General features: G+C 37.3%; 1 protein-coding gene across 8 annotated transcripts in view; it reads left to right on the forward strand.

Annotated features, from left to right (window-relative positions):
- Window positions 1–21,431, forward strand: part of UTRN (utrophin) — a 389,435-nt gene that overhangs the window by 116,043 nt on the left and 251,961 nt on the right. For all 8 annotated transcript variants that reach the window (XM_050314411.1, XM_050314404.1, XM_050314409.1 and 5 more), the window contains 10 exons: window positions 302–456; window positions 2,761–2,884; window positions 4,645–4,732; window positions 6,428–6,663; window positions 6,932–7,112; window positions 9,757–9,902; window positions 11,569–11,781; window positions 17,830–17,943; window positions 18,546–18,701; window positions 19,659–19,829. In XM_050314411.1, coding sequence (XP_050170368.1) covers window positions 302–456; window positions 2,761–2,884; window positions 4,645–4,732; window positions 6,428–6,663; window positions 6,932–7,112; window positions 9,757–9,902; window positions 11,569–11,781; window positions 17,830–17,943; window positions 18,546–18,701; window positions 19,659–19,829 — 1,584 coding nt within the window. The remainder of the gene's footprint in view (window positions 1–301; window positions 457–2,760; window positions 2,885–4,644; window positions 4,733–6,427; window positions 6,664–6,931; window positions 7,113–9,756; window positions 9,903–11,568; window positions 11,782–17,829; window positions 17,944–18,545; window positions 18,702–19,658; window positions 19,830–21,431) is intronic.

The following is a 21,431-nucleotide window of genomic DNA, read 5'->3' on the forward strand; positions in this document are numbered from 1 at the left end:
TTTGTGAACAAATTATGAAGAAAAATAGTTATAATACTTTTTTGTTGATTATAGTTCACTTTGACTGGCATGAAATTCTAGTTGAACTGAGAGCATTGATGCTTGGTTTCCATCTGTAAGATGAGAACAATGAAATTTTTCTGTGGAGTGCATCTGTGATAAAGGCGCTTCATGTCAGCAGGTCATTTGGAGGAGTGAATGAATGGGCTTTTATGACTGCTGAATAAAAGAAACTAAGAAAAAGCAATTCAGCTTGTGTTACAAATGGTATGTGATCCTTTTCCTAAATTATTTTGTGTAGGTAACTCAAGCTGTAGGAAGTGTAGGGATGTCACAGGTTTCACAGAAGACTGCTGCAGAAGCAACACCATTGAAGGAACAGTCCAGGCAGGAGTTGCCCCCACCACCACTTCCAAGGAAAAGGCAAATTCCAGGGGACAGTGAAGCAAAGAAAAAGTAAGTATATGTCACTACCATTTTTGCTTGCTCATTAAATACTACATAGACTCTCAGGCTTGGCTTCTGATTCTTCTTTTTTGCAAGTGAGCTATACTTACGTTGCAGTTGTGAGGTTGGGTTTGGGGGTTGGACTAGATGATCTCCAGAGGTCCTTCCAACCCTAACAATTCTCTGAGTCTGTGAACATGAAGGAAATGTTGTGTACGGCCTTGTTTTCAGAGCAACAGAAAACCTGTAGCTTCCATTAATTTCCAAGGGAAATGGGTGTATTTTATTTCTCATTAAAGCAGGTCTTCAGTCCTTTGTACCTCAGCTCCTTTGCTGAAAACATAGAATTAATTATATTTACTTCCTTTTGTAAAAACATCTTCTTATCTCTGGTTAAAAAGTGTTGTGAAAGAACCAAGTATTTTGATTTCCTATTTACTTATAATCACCATAAATACATGAGAGAAGTGGGAGAAACTGCACCCAAAAAAGGCGCAGAAATCTATTCCATTTCCCTGGTACGTAGCAATAAGAATAATATTACAATGATGTCTTCTTTGATAAGTATTTCTGGGATGGCTGACTGATTTGCATATGTAGACTCATAGAATGGGCTGGAAGGGACCTTAAAGATCATCTCGTTCCAACTCCCCTGCTATGGGTAGGGGCACCTTTGCCAGACCAGGTTGTTTGGAACCCCATCCAATCTAGCCTGGAACACTTCCAGGGATGTGGCATCTACAGCTTCTCTGGGCAGTTTGTTCCAGTGTCTCACCACTGAAGGCAATTGCCAGTGTCTCTCATACTGACAAATTTCTTCATTGTATGTAATCTAAATATACTCTTTCAGTTGAAAACATTTAGTCCTTGTACTATCAATACAATTCCTGATAGAGTCCCTCCCCAATTTGCTTTTAGTACTGGAAAGGTGTTATAAGGTTTCCCTGGAGCCTTCTCTCCTCTAGGCTAATCAGTATTTAATAACTTGTGTTGAATTCTCTTTATTAAATAGCATACCTAAAACTAAAGGAATTGTTTTAAGATAAATTAAGAAAGTTATTTCTTTGAGGTGTCACTGGTTTAAATCTTCAGCAGGCTGTTTAGGGTGAGGATAGAGGGCTGCATGAAGAGTGGGGGGTTACTGTGCTAGGTGATGTGTGTTTGCACAGTGAAAAAGAGTTATCTTCATTTTTTCTGGAGGAGGAATGGCGGTTTGGAGAGGTGAGCAACCTGCCCAAACCCTCTTGAGGACACTGGTCAGATCCTCTGGCTTCACTCTCAGATCTACCCTACCTGGTAGGGGTGCTGTGTGCATCTGAGTGTCCCAGGGCAGTAAAGCAGTCAGCAACCCATCTGTCTTGTTCTCTGTCTCATGAGCTGTGGAAACTGTTTTAGATTTCAAAAGCAAAAGTGATTTATCTGTCATCTATTTGCACTGAGTTCAAACTACATTAAAGGAAGGATCAATAAAAATAGTTTAAACTTTCTGATGCTTTTGCATGATTCCATTTACTTATGTGGAAACCAACAAATGACCAGTAAGTAGAATTTTGCCAGTTATCCCATGAAAACTTTGAGTGAAGGACAGTGACTTTGCATTTATTGGGATGCTCTTATTCCCCGTTAGGATTTACACTGTTTAGTATAACAGTAATATGGCCTGGCTTGTGATCTCTACAGTATATCTGTCCTCCTCTTAAGTTCTGTACAGTATTGGTTAATTTGAGAGTTGATTTGGTTTCTTTTGGTGGTGGCAGGTTGAAATTCTGAGGTTTTAGGCTTAAGAAAGTTATTAGTATAGACATGTCCACTGTAGCCAAAAACATTAAGCTATAAGCTAATCTTTAGTCAGCTAAGTGTGCAAAAGGGTTTGTCCGCTGTCACTGCCATGAGTGCTTAAGCTGCTAGCTTTTCCTTCAAACTAAATAGTGTTGCAGACTTTTATTGAACCTAGAACTGCAATTCTTATGTCTTGATAGATCTGTTTTGTGACATATTAGAAGAAACAGTTATAGTTTGCATGAAACTATATATAAAAAATGAGAAATAAATGCATTCCCAATTTGTTCCCAAAGGCTAATACCATGGGCATAATTTTTATGGTAGTAGGTTTTTGAAAGTCAGTTGCTGCCCTACTTCCTGTGAGTAGCAATATAAGAAGCATGAATTTTGCGTGCAGTTTTTAGGGTGTTTTAGGATGGAATAACGTGCTGAACTTTAAGACTTCTGATATTTAAGACAGAACGACTGAATAGGGAAAAAACCACCCCAAAACACAAAAAACCCAAACTGCTGTCTGACCTTTTAAACCAGGTTTGATGCTGAAAGTGCTGAGCTCTTGAACTGGATTTCAAGATCAAAATCTGCCATTCAGGCAACAGACATCAAAGAATACAAGAAGATGAGAGAGACTTCAAGCATGAAAGAAAAGTTGAAGGTAAAATGAGGAGATAGACAGTGTTTCAGTGAATAGTATACTCTATCTAAGCTGGTTGTCAGCTGGGCTGATCCACATGCTTTGAGGGGATTAAGTCCTTTAGTTAAATACTTTCAGAACTGGACGTACATGGAAATCTGACCAGCTGGACACATTTTTTGCCAGTGTTGGGTTGCATAATCCACAGGAAGTTTTAAAAACGTATATTACTGATGTCTACTTTGGAGTTCTGAAAAATGTCTGTCCTCAGGATTATTATCTGTTACACTAAGTAACATTTTAGTTTCATGTTTCACAGTTGGAAATAGTGTTGATTGACACCACTTTTATAATTTTGGCAGAGATAGGCCAGTGGTGTGCTCAGAGACTCTGTGAGTTGTGCTGTGGCACTATTCACACACTGTACCACCCAGGGTCCGAAGTAAGTGTGTTGTTATAATGTTTGGACATGTTTGCTGTATTAACTTTGGAGAAAACCTGATAGTTACAACTTGTGTACAGTATTGCTGACCTGCCAGACAGAATACATAATTTTACAGAAACCTGTAGGAGCCATGAAATAACCATTTTATCTTCTATTCCTTCTGTTTCAGGAATGTATTCTTGACTTTTTTTTTTTTGTCCTTGAGCATGCTTTGTTAATGAAGGCTTACTTGAACTTTAGCAAGACCTGAAGCTACTTTTGAATTCAAAAACAATAAATACTTATAATATTATAATAATAATGATGATAATAATATAATAATAATAAATACTTAAATATACCTATAAGGAATCTCCTTCTTTGTGCTGTAGTACAAAATGGTACAAGTAGGAATGTTTGGAATGAGAGCACTGTTGAAAATGAAAACCAAAACAACCCTCCCAATAGTTTATTTATAGATCTTTATGAATGTTTATAAGCCAATTTTAAAAAAGGCTCCAAGACGAACACTGGGTTCCCATGAACAGCTGTTTTTAAATGATTGGGCTGTAAGTGGGTAGAACAGTGTTTGTTCTTCCCAACTGTGCAAATAAGTGCACGCTTCTGAATTTACTGTAGCAAGTCTAAACCAGAGTAATGACCTCTGACATGAGTTGCAAAAAGATTTTTGTTTGGAGATACTTTGTTGTAATCACAGAGGATATTGAAGTTGTGGCTTTGTGGCCAAGGAGTTTATCTTTCCTCAGTGGACATATTCTACCTATTGACTCACACAGCAATATACACCAATATGTATGACTTGAGTGAAGAACTTGTTCCAAGATTTTTAATCTTGGTAGTCATATAGAATTTACTTCACCAGTATCTTTGTGAAGGAGAGTGAAGCACTAGAGCTTATGAGAGTCTATGAAACAGGTTGTTCCCTTCTACTGGAAATCTCAGAGACTGTAGAGGTGAAGGGACTACTTAAAAAAAAAAAAAAAATTTTCTCCACTGGTTTGCATTAAAGAATTACAATTTTTGATCACAAGTGACTTGTTTCAGCTGTTGTCCCAGTATCTTATTTCACATTGCAGGATCATCAACCCTTTTAACAATATTTTATTCCTGGTGCTGTTGTACCTGCCCTTGCTTGCTTGGTGTACTTGTGGGCGCTAACTCTTTTTGCATTTGTTTCCTGAACAAACAGAACTAACAGGCATCTTAGAAGGAGATGTATTCGAGAAAATGGGATGTGCTTTGGGTAGTAGTGGGAAAGTATGTGTTACTGAGGGAAAGAGGGAAGTTGGGAAAAATAACCCTCACTGAAACTATTCTTATGCGTTTCACTTTGAAGGTGATTGAACAAGAAAGAGTTGAAAAAAGCCAAAAGTTGGATGAACTGAAACAAAGTGGACATGTTCTTTTGGATCAAATGGGAAAGGGTAAGCGACTTTTCTGTTTTGTGATTTAATCAGTTGAGTTGCTGTGAAATATTATTGAAATGCTAACTCTAGTTAAGCATCACAGTATATTCCTTCCCTCTCCCTCTGTTTACTTTCCTTCAGAGACAGTGATCGTTGTTACTGTTACTAGTTAGCCATGTGTTTTGTTTTCATTAAAGCTTATAGAAGAGCATCATTGTTCTTTTTTAATGTGCATGTGCTCATTTGCAGTCTTTTAAGAATTATTTTAAGAAATTATTTCTATTTCAGTAACAATGGCAGTTCCATGCTTTTGAGGGAAGGAATTGGTTTGATTTCAAGTATAAAGTTTTACAATATAGCTACTGTAGAGAAATGGAAACTTTGAAGCCAAATTTAAGCTTGACACATATGTGTGTATGTCTTTTATTCATAGTTTTATCTATTTTTGTAAAAACTGTCAATGTGTTTTGATGTTACAGTCACAGTTTGTGGCTCAAAGATGAGAGAAGTCTACATGATTGGGAAAATGATTTGTTGTTAATTAAAACACTTATCCATGGGATCTTATAATTAACTTCCACAAGAGTTGAATCTTAAAGCCTTGCCAAGACCTTGTTTCATAATGACAAAACTCTACCAGTGAAATGTGATCTCCATAAAAGAGATATTCATATAATCTAGAGACAGTCTTTTAGATCTGCTATACACTTGACTTCTGGTGAAGTTGCTATGACTGGTAGACAGACAGCTGACAGGATGGTATCATTGTCCTGTGTACTGAGCAGCATTCCTTATGGAAAATGCTGATTTCCATTGGATTTCTTGACTGTCACATTTTTCCAGCCAGACTCTTTGCTAATTTATATATAATAAATATAATAATAGCCCCAATTTGCTAAACATCTCCAATCCTCTCCTCCTAGTGTACTACAGCTGAGGCTTTTTTTCGGTGGGTGCCATTGCACTGAAGCTGAGGGCTGAAAGCCACTGATTTGACCTGGAGTTTGAGTTGTAAAAATTTTTATCTGTTCATTGTTTCCAAACACGGACAAAAATCCTTCCTTCCTCTCTCTTCTACAAACCCCTTCAGCTTTGATAGGTCATAACTATGAAACCAGTGTCTGTTGACCATAATAAAAAATACATAGTTGAAAAACTGCTTTGCATCAGTCAAAAGTAAGATACAGAAATTGCCCTTTAATGGTTTGTCATCTTAAATGTTGAAATCTATAGAAAAAACCCCCAATCTACAGCCCATAATGGCAGTGACTGGCTGTTGTGTGCGTGCTCCTTCTGTGTGGCTGGCTGCAGCTGCTGTGCTGTAGGTGTGCCAAGCAGATGGTCAGTGTGTGAAGCTTGGGCAGGATCCATGGAGCAGGGTCTTCAAGTGCTCTTGTAGAAGCTGGGTGGCTGCCCTGACAAGAGCATTGGACTCCACTTGTGCTAAAGCAGTGCAGCAAAAAAAACCCTCCATGTGTCTTTACTCAAAATGGAAGTGGATTATCTCACTCTTCATTTTACTATTAACATGGAGATATAGAGCAGAAACACTGTAAAGTAGTAAGTATAGATTTATAGATAGTGGACTTCTAATCAAAGCATTTTGCATATTAATGCAAATGTGCACTTATATTTGAAGAGAGGAAGGATTAAATGTCTGTTAATCAAAATGTGTTGCTGTTAATATAGTGATAATTTATATAATCTTTTTAGAAGGACTTCCTACGGTGGATATAAAAGCTGTGATGGAGAAAATATTGTCAGGGTGGAAAGATGTGGTTCAAAATCTAGAAGAAGCGGCCAGAAAGATAAAGTACCAGGAAGAAATAAATGCTTATTTGAGGGAAATAAATGAACTTGAGAAGACTTTAATTGAGAAGGATAACTGGCTTAAAAATGATGCTTCCTCAGCATCCCAGCCCTCATCAGTCCTGAAAGACTTATGTCAGGTAAGTCTGGCAAAACTTGTTAATTTTGATTGGAGGATGTCAGAAGCACAGGATGCCCCAGAGGAGCTTAGCCTAGTCAGTAAGGTAATTCAGTTTCTAAGGCATGCAGGGTGCCTGATTTGACTGGAAGACTTTGGTACCTGTATCTCAGAAGTACTTTAATGTTGTTGCCCTAGTAATGTGGAAGAGCCGTGCTGCAGTAGCTCACTAAAATCTTACTGTTAACAAGGCAAGTGTGAATTTGGCTTTTGGTTTCAATCTTTCACAGCGGGAGTTAACGCATCTTGTAAGCCTGAGTCCACGGCTGGAACATCTGAAAGCCACCTGCAAGGCACTCACCTCTCAACCCATGCCTTCAAATTTCATTCAGGAGAACTTGAATGGTTTTCTTGATCACTTCAAGTTGACTCGTCAGAAACTAGAGGAACGTCACCAACAACTGAAAGAAGGTAAAGAAATATGTATAAAAAATTATATATTTTTTTTAACATAAGGCCTCCTGCTTACCTGTGTTCTGATTTTTTTGTTTGTTTGTTTTGAGCTGACTGAGAACTCTTTGGATTCTGGTAGGGGTTTTGTATTGATTCTACTTAGTTTTGGGTCAAACTGACAAAATTATTTTATCACGTGAAAGTATATTTTTACGGCCTCCTCTGTGCACACTTTTTAAAATACATTGTTCCATGGTGTTAAAAGTGATTGTGGAAGGATGCAGCGTTCCTGAAACTTCATTTAAGGAATTAACAAGACATATTTAAAGCGGATAATATGATTTGAAAATCTGTGTTTCTCTGGCACTTACAGAAATAACTAATAATACTAGACATGAAAACTAGAAGATTAGAAGAACCTTGTTAAACGGAAGTGTGCATGTGAAATTTATTCTTTTTCATGGCTTTGAGCACATTAGTCATACATAATTCCCTTTGCAAATTTCATCTTTGAAGTGATTGGGAATCTGGCTTGCTTTTCAGGCGGTTTCTACTTGGGCTTTTGTTGCATTAAAAATTTCATTCTGAGTATTCAAACCAGTCATGCTGGTTTCTAAAGGACTTTAAATGTAGCGCACAAAATATGTAGTTCTGGTAATATATTACACTAAATAGCAAGAGCACAGACCTATAAGATTTTTTTCCCTTGGTTTTTATTTTGGAGGAATTCGAGGAAGTGTTTTATTAGTGTCCCCAAATGGAAGAGCATTGAAACTTTATCCTGTGTGTAATAAAAGTAGTCTCAATTACTAAATTGTTGGGCCATCTATATAGTGTGTTGCACCAGTCCTACATGCTTTCATTATAACCATGCAGAAAGCTGTGAATAATGTATCTGTCTGCCACTTTCAAGTTACAAGGGTATGCTTTAATTCTTACTGTGATGAATGATTATTTTATAGCTGTTTTGAGTTCATGTGCTTTTGAATAATTTTATTGATGTTGTATATTTTGGTAATTATACACCATATGACAACAAGATTGCTCATTTTTTCATACCACACCTCACTTGAGGTGTTATCAGTATACTTCAACCAGTTATTGCTGGGTAAAAACATCTTACATGTTTTAATATGTTAAATTTGTACTTGTATAATTTTTTGAAAGAGACAACCTGCAGTGAAATGATATTGCTAAAGTGCAGGGGGAAATGTCAGTTCAGGGTTTCACTTGCTTATTTACTGCATAGTTTGAATTGCTGCAAGGTAAAAGACCTTCCAGAGCCATATAACTTGTAGAAAAAGCTGGTGATGTCACTTGCACATTTATAAACTTGGTATGCTTTGACTGACAGGGCAGCTCCTTTCCTGGCTCTTCTTTGAGCCTCTGAAAGTTCCCTCATGGAGTGCTACTCAGTCACATCTCTATAGGCATTTTTTTAATGACAGTTGTGACTCAATTTTTTGTCCGTGTGAGGCTATTTTAACTATTTTCTTCTCCAGGATTTGCTGTAGTTTAGTGACAGCACACCTGTATGCTTTTTATTGAATTCTTTTTTATCCCCTTTAAATTGATCCTGGATTTTTGAGAAAAAGAAGTTAGATAACTCTGATTCTCTCTAAAAATGTTGACTCATTTTTATAAACAGTAGGACAATTCTGACAGTAAGCTGTTTAAAAGGTACCTGGTGAGTCAGAAGAAGGGTTAGATTAATTTTCACTTGCAGTAGTAGCAAAATTGCCTAGGAATCGAAGGCCAGAGAATGTGCATACCACAGTGCAGGTCTTACAGGTGAAATCCTGTTTTCTGCAGTAGTCCAAATCTGTTGTTTTCATTCTGAAATGCCAGAATGAGGTACTGTCTCCTGCCTGGGATTCCACAGAGGGCTGGCTTGAACAAATTTTGAGAAGCAGTTGAAGATTGGAAGAAGATACTCCATCCAAACTCTAATTTTCTTTTCTGTCTTCCTAAGTCCTTCAGACTTCCTAGCGTCTCTGTTCTGACAACAGGATAAAAGCTGCTATTTTTATATATTTGTGTGTGTATGTATATATATATATATAAAAAAAATGTAAAACCCCACCAAAACAAAACCCCTACTATTACACTAATATGTATTTTGTGTATGTATGTGTATATATATATATAAATACTAGCTTATATAGTTACTATATGTAGTGTGTATATTTTACGTGCTATTGACTATATGGCTATTATACATGTTATACTTGGTTTTCTATATGTAGTAGATATCTTTGTATGTGTTTGCAGACAAATAGGCGATAGGTCTAAAACTTTAAAAAATGAAAAATACTAAATTGCGGGGAGTTGAGACATGTAAATATCAAAATACTATTGATTCCATGACCCCACCCACCCCAATAGATTTAAGTGCTTAGGGGTATAAAAAAAATTCTGAAAATGAGATAGAGTGTATAAATGTTTTTGGAGGTTGTCATATTTATTATTGTGTTCTATATAATACATATTTGTACATAACATATTTAATATTTTTTAAAGGAAAAATATTGTTATCAGCAGAAGAGGCTTTTTAGCTCTTGGAAGGCTAATTATGTTCACATCTCCTTTAACTCGGGTCTCACATCTATTTCTATTTCTTTACCTTGTATTTTGTTCCATTACTCTTTTCCTGTGGTACCAGAGACAGAAAACCAGCCGAGCCGGGAGTACGTGGAGTCCCTGCAGCGGCTGAAGGACACACTGAGTGAGCTGGAAGGGAAGCAGCAGTCCATTGCCAGTGAACTGAGTGAACCCAGTAAAGTTGAGAAGGCCCTGCAGCAGGCAAAGGTAACCCCCCTTCGCAGGGAAGTGAGGAATTTGCTAACTCAACCGTAGTCATCTTCTGTTCTCCTGCCTTGTTTTCAGTGAGGTAACTAATGTTGTTCAGAGGGATGTTGGTCAGGGACTGGTGTGTGGAAGACACTTGTGGAAGTGCCTTGTTGAAAGCTGGGTTACCACAGGGACATGTCCAGCCCCAGGGCTGGGTATCCCTGAGCCTGCAGACTTCACAGCTTCCCCTGCTGCCTGTGCCAGGAGGCATGGTGAGAACTGGGACTGCTCAGCTGGGGAGAGAGGACCTCAGACAACCTTGGTGGCTTCTCAAGGCACTCTGGTGTGCATGTGTTTGTTGTGCTCATGTGTCCCAAAACAGTTGTTAAAGCCCCAGGTGACTCTGGAGGAGCTCTTGAGCTCTGGATGGTGGGTGGGGAGAGGCCCTGTCTGATTATATCCTTAGCAGAAAGTGATAATTTTTAAAAGTTGAGTAAACAAAGGTGTTTGTGCTTTGGTTTTCTTGAACTAGCAGATTAAAATAAGTTTTGATTGTTGTGTTTTCTCTTTTGTGTTGCTTCTGTATTGTTAAAAGTTGTCAGAGATTTTCTGGTCCATATGCTACTGGAATTACAATGGCATTCAGTCTTTCAAGGCTTGTCTTTTCCTGCTTCTGCCCAAATTTCACCTCCCTGTTTTCTTCAGAGAGCTAATTAACCTGAAGGGACACAGTATGCTAGTGTGGGAGCTTTAAAGAGTGTGACAGGAAATAGGAACAAACAGTAGATGATGAGCTGCTTGTGGACCTTGGGACTGTCCAGCTTCTGCACTGTAGCAGGCACTGATAAGTGCTTCAGACATAGACCTGAGGCAGGGCTTTCCTCAGCCTGTGGTCCCTTGCACAGAAAGTATATACTAGCAGAATTAAATTAATTAAATTAATTATCTTTTCATGTGTTCATTCCAAATTTCCCTTAAGCAAATTTGAAGCTGGATAACAAAAATGACAAGTTCAATGAAATGGCGTCGTTTTTCATGGCGTATACCTTCAACTGGTTTTTATTTTTATAATATTAGCAAATTAACTCTTTCAGATCAAGAGATTCTTTCTATCAGCAATACCACAGGGAATGTATTCAGATTGTATCCTCCCTTTATTCCAGCTGGAAAAGTAGTTTTCAGAGCTCTGGTATCTAGGGCTTTCTTTGCAGCTATTGTATTTTACTTTACAAAACTTTGAAGAACACTCTCAACCTGTTTGTTTGTTTTCTTTAAAAAACCCAAACACCTGTGGATGGAATGAAAATACTGAGGTCCTGGTACACCTACATTGTAGTTTCTTTTATGATTGCAGTGTAGCATAGCCACTGCTTTGTTAAGTGACAGTATTGTACAGTACAGGAGAAATGTAGGTACCTGGGCTTGTTAAGCTATGTGGCCAAGCTTTGCTATCCCTTCTGTAATCTCTGCTCCTGCACCAGTAGAACAGATGAAGGTTTTGCTGCTTAAAAGGTTGTTTGAACATTGCTGCAATAACTACAGTAACTGGAATATCACTCTTCACTGAATCTATGTGCTGAATCACTGCACAATGAAAATTTTGAAGTACTTGTGCTTGTACATGTGTATATGTTGTATGGCTAATACTGGAAGGAGACATTTTTTCTTTTTTTCTTGGTTGTAGGCACTTTCTGAGACACTGGAAGCGCAGAAGCCCAGGGTAGATAAACTTGCTGAAGAAACAAAAGCTTTGGAGGAACATGCTGCTTCAGATATAAAAAACATCTATGCTCAGGAGTTCAAAAATCTGCAGGGACAGTGGGATAAGTTAAAGCTCAAGATTTCCAAAGATGTTAAACTACTGGAGGGAATTACATCCAAGTTGAGAATATTCGAGGTAAAATGAAAGGAATTTTATTGTTACATAATGTTACGTAACTCAGTTGCTTTAGAGACCTTTCTTTCTCTGTGTTCTTGCAGGAGTCAAGATGATACTGATTGAGAAGTGAACTGGTGGTGAGCCACTAGTCTGGCAGAGGCTGAAAGCCTATGTAGTGTATTTCTAGCAGAGTAGAAGTGGACTTTTAATGTGCCCAGGATATTATTTTCTAACAACAATACTTTTCATGTAACATTAACGTCCCTCTCTTTCAATACCAGAAACAAAGGTTATGCTGAAGTCAAGAGTATGTCAGCTGTGCTTATTCGTCCCAGCAGTGGTAGATGTGTTCTGTTGTGGTTGGTGTCAGGTGTGGCTTACTAGTTTATCTAAAATTGTAATGCGATACTTGCTGCAGAAACCCTACTTCTTCAAGTGGTGTTTTGGTCAACAGTAATAAAGAGTTAGTGCAGCCTGTTAAAAAGGGAAATAAAGAAAATGCTTGGGTACTGTGAGTTTTCCCTTTCCAAATGATGGCCTCTGAAGTGTCAGGAAGGATAGTGAAAGAATTAAGGGTAAGTAGCACTCTTAGATACATATATATTATGAATGACAGAAAATCCCACTGCTCTAAAAATGAAGGGATGGAAAGCAAGAGTACATAGATGCTTAACCTATTGATAACAAGGGGAGTCATGAGAGCTTAAGTAACTTAACTGGACTCAGTATTTACTGGTTAGATTGATTTCTTTGTGTTTACTTTAACTCCTTTCTTTAGACTATTTGTATTCTTGTGGGGAGAGGAAGAAAAAAAGTAAGGAAGATGTATATATGAATATACATGAAAATATATTGTGATTTAGCCTATGATGATATTATTGTGACTCAAAAGTTAAATAGGCACTAACCATTCTTCACTATCAGCTTGAAAGTATAAGCAGTATAAAAACCCAAATACAGTGCCATCATTTTTCCGTAGAATATTGTTTAACTAGGTTTTAAATAAGTTTTATATTATTTTCCTTTTCATATTGTGTTTTAAAATTCAAAAATCAAGAAGGTGCTTTAGAGATTCTCTTATGAGGAAGGCACATTAGCTAGCAAATATGTATTTTCACATGCATTAAACATATCTTAGTCTGTGGATTTATTTGCATTCTTTTTAACAGGAGATATATCACACAGTTTATAAACATAAGCAACTGTCTGTGCACCCTCTTCAGGACACTAGTACTATACATGCCCACCACCACTTTTCCTCAAAAGTTTCTTTCAATTTTACTCTCTCTTCCCTCTGAAGCAGAAAATGATTCCTACATTTGATAGTTGATTCAAATTTAAATTTGATAGTGGGTTTTATTATTTTCATTTTTCTTTTATTTTAAGCCAGACAGGATCTTTAATGGCTACTCAAGTATAGACACGTGTTTAAGCTGAAATTTATGTTACTGAGGCCAGATAACTGACTTGCATGATGTTGCAGTGAAAGTTGGACAAGCCGTTACTGATTATGGTTCAGAAGTAGTAAAAGCCTCAATCTCATTAAAGGTTTTACTTGGTGGAAAAAAAAATTGCTGGAGGGAATAACTTGATCATGCTTGTAAAGTGTTATTCACTAATTATTTATTTCAGGACTTGAACTGCTCCCAGTGATGTGTGTACGTGATCTGTGTGTATGAATAGCATAGATATGGTAGTCCAGTCTGGACTAGTGGACTTGTAAATAGAAACCACAAACCAATTTAGGAATAGGAAGGGGAATTGTAGGCTTTCAGAGGAAAAAATGTGTATTTCATTTGTTAGGCTGTACTATCTGAAGTGCAAACATAAAAGCTGTCCCTCTCCCCAGCCCCCTCTGCCACAAGTGTTTTCAGAAACGTGTATTGTGCTTCTGCTTTTAGTCTGGTTCCTTCAAACTCATCCTTCAGTAGCTACTTGCAGCAGTCTGGGATGATGTGGAGCTGTGGAGCAGCTGGTGCTGCTGGTCAGCAGGAGCTGACAGCCCAAAGTGAGGTGGTTTGTAACTTCTAAGGCTTAGCTAAGGCCTTGGGGATTACTTTCCAACAACCACTTCCTCATTAATTTTTCTCTTGATTTTGACCTTATCTGCAATATCCCACCATGTCTCATTCGCTCACCATCACTTAATGGTGATGGTCTTAATTATTTAGCACGACAGAGTAAATATTCTGCATGTGAGTCTGCCTCAGTGTCCTTTGTGCAACAACTTTCTATCAGTCTTATTCTTCAAATGGTTATGGACTTGCGGTTGCCTTGATTAGCTGTAGCTACACTGTGCAAAACCTACTTACCTCATCAGTTTGAGCAGCGTTTTTTCCCTCCTTTAATTTGCTGTATGTGCAGAATTCTTCTTTTGCTGCACTTGGATCTTGTTCAGTTGAGTGATCTGTACATGCACCTACTTTTCTGAATCACAGCTTTAACTGTGTGAAGAATGGATCTTGAAAACTGATAACTCAGAGTATGTCATTGAGAGCAGGGTAAATATGTGCAGTATTAACATGGTGATTTTTGGTTAGTGATCAATTATTTAGTTTTTCAGTCAAAAGCGAAGCATCCTATTCTCCAGAGCTGTCCAAAGTGATATTGGTACCATATACCATGTATATGAAGCACTCACTCATGAAAGATGAGGATTTTTATGCCCATGTGACTTTTGAATTACTATGGAGAGCAGAGCATTGAGGCAGCACACTGTTTTGTGTAGATCTGAGAACAGAATTTGCTCCCAAGCAAAATGTTAAAACATTTTCCTGTTACTGTAGAAGGAAGTACAAAAACTGGAAAAGAAATGATAGCAGAAGAAACAATGAAGACAATTATTAAAAATTGTTTTATTAATATTTGCTTTATTAATATTAAATTATTATTCTTAAGTGGTTGAAAATTAAAGAAATACATGATGCTATCTGTAGAAATATGGGGCTTACATTGGGAGTGTTTTCTTATGAACTCTATTTTTAAGTATGCACTTTCTGTGTTTTCCAAATGTTTCATAAAGCTGGCAGTGGATGAACAGTCATGTTCCATACTCTTGATTTTTTTCCTTTTGAAGGAGTGGTACTAATCTATACAGAGATTTTTGTAGTCTAGCACTGTATGAATAAAAATTAGAATGTGGAATAAGTTGAGTAAAAATTCTGTATACGGCATTGAACAAACCAGTATATAACTTGTACTGCAAGAAATATTGATATGGCAGACTTAGTATGTGGTCCTGGTGCAGACACCAAATTTGACAGTAACACTGATACCAGACACAAGATCAGTTTGGAGGACGACTGGGCAGTATCTCTTTGGTTAAGAGAGAAGTTGAAGCATCCTGCTATTAAAGGGAAAAAAAAAATTGAGTGGGGGAGAAAAGAAAAAGAAAAAAAAAAGGAATAAGTAAATGCCAACCCTTGGAGAATGTGTGGTTGTGTGCAACTAGATGCAAGTATTAGTTCATTTTTAATGTTTCTTTTTTTCATAATTCACCTTTAAAAACTGACATTTCCCAAAACAACACTCCTTAGATTCAGGTTTTTGAAAAGAAACAATGTCAGTATTCTAGTTTTAACAGTGAGCAGACAGATGAGCAATGCTTAAAATGTCTTTGTTAGTCTGATGAGCAAGTCAGTGGCAGATCTGCCTATGAGTCCTGCTGCTTAGGTGGCTTTTCTGTTATTTGTGATGTGATAGAGGCTCCCCTAAGCTGACAACACATCCATTAGTGACATGATCTGGGAGTAACATTTTTCTAGCAGACTGTATTGCTCATGAGATGGGAAAAGTAGACGAGGCTATTTTATCAGTTTTGCATCTTGTATTTTCTAGAAGAAATTTTCTGTGTCTTGCATTCTGTGTTATCATAGAAAAATAATGAATGGCTCACTGTGTCTTTGATTATGTGTCACCTTCAGATCTTTTAAATTCACTGCATGGCTGTACATCATGTGGTTTTTCTAAGAGTGAACAAGTTAAAATTCAGCACATTTCATCTTCCTTCCTTCCTCAAGTTTTAAAAACTGGTCCTGGAGAAGTGAAGGCTCTGGGGAGACCTTGTAGCAGCCTTCCAGTATCTAAAGGGTGCCTGCAAGAGAGTTGAACGAGAACTGTTTACAAGGGCATGTAGGGATGGGACAAGGGGTAAGGGCTCTAAACTGAAAGAGGATAGGTTTAGATTGGATATTAGGAAGAAATTCTTTACTGTGAGGGTGGTAAGGCACTGGAACAGGTTGCCCTGAGAAGCTGTGGGTGCCTCACCCATGGGAGTGTTCAAGTGCCATTTGGATGGGGCTTTGAGCAACCTCATCTACTGTAAGATGACCCTGCCCATGGCAGGTGGGTTGGAACTGGACAATCTTAAGGTCCCTTCCAAACCAAATCATTCTATGATGTGGATGTTCATGTCTAAAAATTGTGAGCTCTTGTATGTCAACAGTCTGCACTGGTTATTTGACCACTGATAATTTATTTACCTGCACAATGAAGGAGCATTTATTTCATGAAAATTCTGTAGACTTGATTTGTGATTCAGCAAGTTATTTAAATGCGTGTCTAACTTGGAGTAATCCCACTTAATTCACTTCAGCTACTTACGTAAAAATCTTATAGTAAGAAAGCTAAATTAGTTATATGCTAAAATGTCTTGTCAAATGGCAGGCTTTATAAATATGTATTTTTTTACATTAAGCCATGGTTCACTGTTAAGCCTCCTGGGGTCTGTTTTCTGGAAAATGATGTTCAGGCTAATCAGCTGCAGGAAATTTCCCCAAAAAGGAAAAGGAATGAAGAAAATGTCATGACTTTGACCTCTCATGGTAGCATTGGCCTAAAAATAAGCATGAACTTAGTCTAATGGTTTTTCATTAGTGCAGACATTTTTTAAGAAGCAATGTGTAATGTATAGATCTTGAAAAAACTGTTAGTATGAGATTTTTAAGAAAACAAAGTGTGTTCTTTCATTCTCGGTGGCATGCAGAGTAGAAGGTGAAGCTGATGAGCTTGACTTGGCTTCTCAGTAACAGTGCTGTATGATGATTGTGTCAGGATAGAGAGATGCCATCTGTTGAAAAACCCCAACCAACCAGTCTGAAAATGTTGATTAGAAGAAGTCCAGCCATATTATTTAAAAATGGCAACCACATAACTTGAATAGGACAAGTTAAAACTCTTTGTGCTTTAAGATTGAGTTGGTTTTGTTTGTAAGGATGGTTTGGAACATCCACAGTTGTGTGGGCAAGAGACAGTGCTTCTGTCTCCCTTCCTCAGTGCAGGATATAAGGCAACTGCGAACTGTTAGATAACTCTGAAACTGGGTATGTATTTACTCTTTTCCCCAATGAGTTGCTCCAGTGAGTAAGTACAGTAGCTGCTGTTGGCCCCAAACAACTAGGCTGGTTTTTTTTTTGTTGTTTGTTTGTTTGTTTGTTTGTGGTTGTTTTGTTTTTTTTTTTAATTTTAGTGATTTGTCTAATCTTCTGTTTTTTTTTTTAACTTTTATGACTGTGTCTCTGTTATGTGAATGGCTTTCCCAGTGTGCTTTCTACCTGCTAAGTATGTTTAGCGTTATTGACTCCAACATATAAACTTTTATAGGGTCCTTTCTTTTCCTTAAGAGTGCATTTCGCCTTTCAAACGAGTGTGGTGAAAACCATGCATCATTTTTGTCATCAAGAAAACGCTATTTGCAGTCAGGTTCTTCGGGTGAACCATGTTCTTCTTGAAGCCATACTCTCTGCCTTACTTGATCCTGTGCTTCTGTGTGATAGCCTGGAGTAGTGCAGTGTCAATTAAACCGTGCTGTGGTGGATGAAAGAATATCACTATTGTAAATTTAATTTTTATGTACATTTGAGAAAAGAGAAATTTCAGACACCCTCCTAAAAGAAAACCCACAACAAAAGAAACCCCCAGATTAAACCGAAGTTGGTCTGATGCAAAACCAGGACAATGCTAGCAGCTTGTAGAATAGTCTTTTGATAGTATTTGAAGTTTAAATGCAACAACTGTACATTCTTTATCATGATATTGTATTAACTCTTCCTCACTATATTTGTTTAGACTGATGCAAAAGTTGTTCAGAAGTGGATGGATGGTGTTAAAGACTTTTTAATGACAGAAAAGTCTGTTCAAGGGGATACTGAAGGACTTCAAAGGCAACTTGACCAGTGCACAGTGAGTTTTGCTCTTTTAAGGAATCTTTTGAAATAATCTCTTCTTTACTATTTTACTTTTATTGGTAAATATTGTCCATAGCATATTCAATCAAGCCCAGCAGAAGAATCATTGTATCTTTCTTCAGGGCACATTTTAATTGGTTTCTTGTGTATAGCTATAACACTTTGTGCTTTTCAAAGGCCTTCACCGATTCCTTCCTTGTCAGTGGCACATAATGATCAGTTATGTAGAATTTCATCTTATAACAAGTAATTACAGTGTACCTTCAAACGTTTATTTCCGGTAGAGTATAAACTGAGGTATGCCAGAAACACAGGATATTTAGTGCATGTAATCTTCAAACTTGTGTTGTTCTGGTGTTGACATTTGAAAATGTTTATGCTGTGTATGGCAAACTGTATTTTGTTTTTTAGTTCCATGGTTCTGATATTTTGAACCACTAAAGGATTGTTTTAGGCAGTCTAGTATTGAACACTGTATCGATCTGCTCCTCAAAAGTTTCTCTGGAATAGTTAAAAGTTATAAAATTATTAGTAACCTGTAAATATATGTAAAATCTTGCTAAAGCACAACATTTATTTTCTCCAATGTGTGATCAGTTGTTTGTCAATGAAATGGAGACAATTGAACCATCACTGAAAGAGATGAAAGAAGTAGAAGCTGCTTTAAGAGCTCAACCTATTGCAAGCATAAATACTTGGACAAAGTCTAGGCTAGTAGACTGCCAAACTCAATGGGAGAAACTGAGCAAACAGGTGAGTTCTCCTTACACTGTTAGTACTTACTTTTTGCTGCAGCTGCCTGTTTGGTTGTGCAGCATTGGTAGGATGGTGAGGAGGTGAAGCAGTGTAATGGTGAAACAGTGGGATGAGTATGTTTTACTTGTTCCACTGCCAAAGTGACTCAAGTCCAGCTTGGCTTGGTGAATCCTCCAGTAGTGCAAGCATGTTAGGGGATACCTCTGCAACAGTAGATTTGTTTGAATACATGCTCTTCTTGGTACCTAACTGGAAGGAGCACAGTAAATCCTGTAATTGTTTGTAATTAAAAATTAATTTGTTCACTTTGTTTCATGCTGTTCTTTCTGGGGTGTGTGAGAGGGAAGTCTGACTTGTTTTTTTGCTGCTTCTGAAATCTGGAATTTTGTTCTGTCCCTGTATAATTTCTGTCTGCTTCCAAGAAGCTTTGAAAAATAAGTGGCTATAAATAGACTCCCGTCCGGTGTATTTAGTTGTTTCTTTTGGGTGGAAGCTTTCTGCTGTTTGTAGAAACACACTTCTTTTGTTGTGGTTCCTGGTGAGAATCTGTGTTGGAGAGCCTTGCTGTTCATATAGAATCCAGATTGTTTGAACTGTGGAAAAAAGTGAGGCCTGAAGAGTGTTTTAGTGCTCTGTATAAAGATATATCTAACTATATGATACTTGTAATCAGAAGAGGGTTTTATTCTGTCTTTTTACAGGGATTGTCACCAGTTTATGTGCAATGAAGGGGAAAATAAAAAGTAATTTTCCTCCTTCCCTCACCTCTAGATTTTGTTGATCTACTAAAAAGGGTTCATAAGTTTGTATGTGTGTGTAAAAGTCTTTTGTTAATTAAAAAAGCCTGAGTATGTTTTGGTAGTAAAATATTTTAACAAAAACTTGTGGCTTTTCATATATACAAGGACATTTAAGTAACAAAACTGCTGTTCCTTTCTCCACCTCGGATTCTAGATCATTAGTCAGAAAAATCGCCTGTCTGAAAGTCAGGAAAAAGCTGTAAATCTGAAGAAGGATTTGGCAGAGATGCAAGAGTGGATGACCCAAGCTGAAGAAGAATATTTGGAAAAAGATTTTGAGTACAAGTCTCCTGAAGAGCTAGAGAATGCGGTAGAGGAAATGAAGGTCAGCAATACCAGCTCATGGTAGATGCCTGATTAAAGGGAAACAAAACTTAATGGCTTTGGGGGTTGACCTTTTGTGAAAAGGAGCTCGGGTCAATGACAAGGGTAGTGGTATTTTTCATTTTTACTTTGTGGAATTTACTTTTTTTTTTTTTCTTTTTTTAAAGAATAGGACTATAAAAGCAGATGTTCTATTTGACCACAAGGTGGTAGGGATTTCATAATGAATAACAGCTTGCCCAGTTGCTGAGTCAGGCTTACTTTGTATAGCATATTAAACAGGAAGAATATGGAAAGTAGGAGATGAAACTTGAGCAAAAAAAGGTGATGCTTTACCCATCTAAATTAGTGGTTGTGAAAACATTCTTCTACTTCTAGTTCTTGGACTTCAGTTTCTAGTCCACTAGATATTGTAACTTGACATCTAGAAAATTTAAAACAGGTTTAAAACAGGTCTGTTGTAAGGTTATCTTCTGTTTATCATCTGTTGCAAACAGTGATCTTTTAATATCCTGAGTTGGAAGGGATCCACAAGGATCAGTGAGTGATGTTGGTCTCTGCTTCTCTAATTTTGGGTCTGGTGGCCAAATAAATAGAGAGGAAGAGATATTTTTGTCTTATTATAATCTATTTTCAGTTGAATAAGTAATTTTCTTGGATATAGGTACAGAGTTAATAATTCTCTCTGGCTTTTAATCTGAGAGCTCAGGCATATCTTCATAGATGTTTTGACTTGTATGTACACTTTTTAAGTAAGTATCCACTACACTGTTTCTCAATGGACCATAGAAAAGAGTTTTCTCCCTTACAAGTGCTTTGACAAAGCTATTTGAAGTTTAGAATTGTTCTTTTTGAAGGGGCTTTCTGAAGCAGTCTTTAACAAGTGTTTTAATATATTCATGTCCTTTGAAGCCATTTGAGATTCACATAGTCTGACAGCTGGCTGAACACAAGCCAAGAAAAGAAAGAATCCTCTTTTCACTGACAAATCTGTGAGACTTTGGGCACATTTACCTTTGTCAAATACAGACTATATTATGTGTTTTTAAATTTGACAGTTATGTCACTGAACCAGTAAGTTTATTGTAACACTTACAATTCCTCTTTCATTTGCAGTAACAACAGTATCCTGGGACTACTTTTAGGACTGGAAAGAGCACTGTCTGTGTTTAACTAGTCACGTTTTTGCATATAGTTTCGACCTTGCCAGTTCTGCTCACATTTGAGCAGAGTGTGGAACTCCTGCTGACATTTGAAGGAATAGTTTTAAGAGAAGACTAGAGGGTTTTTGATAATCCTACCATAAAGTGTGTTCCCCAGATTTTCCATTCTTTGTCCTTCCATTAAGTGGCTTTTTTTTTTCTTTTACCTTACATTTAGAAGACATCTTGAAAAATCTGTATGTAAACTATGTTGTCATGTACTGAATTCTACCATAAAGTGCAATGCCTTGTTATCAGAGGTACTTCATAAAACTGTTTTTGAAACCTAAAAACAAAGACACAGGACAGTCACTATTTCTGAGGGATTCTATTTGTCTCAACAGAGACAGGCTCAGACTGGTCTGCCTGATATGTCTTCCAGCTATTTTTCTTCCTGAATT

This window comes from Myiozetetes cayanensis, unplaced genomic scaffold (genome assembly GCF_022539395.1).
Source record: "Myiozetetes cayanensis isolate MyiCay16 unplaced genomic scaffold, myiCay2020 scf2-11, whole genome shotgun sequence".
Classification (NCBI taxonomy): domain Eukaryota; kingdom Metazoa; phylum Chordata; class Aves; order Passeriformes; family Tyrannidae; genus Myiozetetes; species Myiozetetes cayanensis.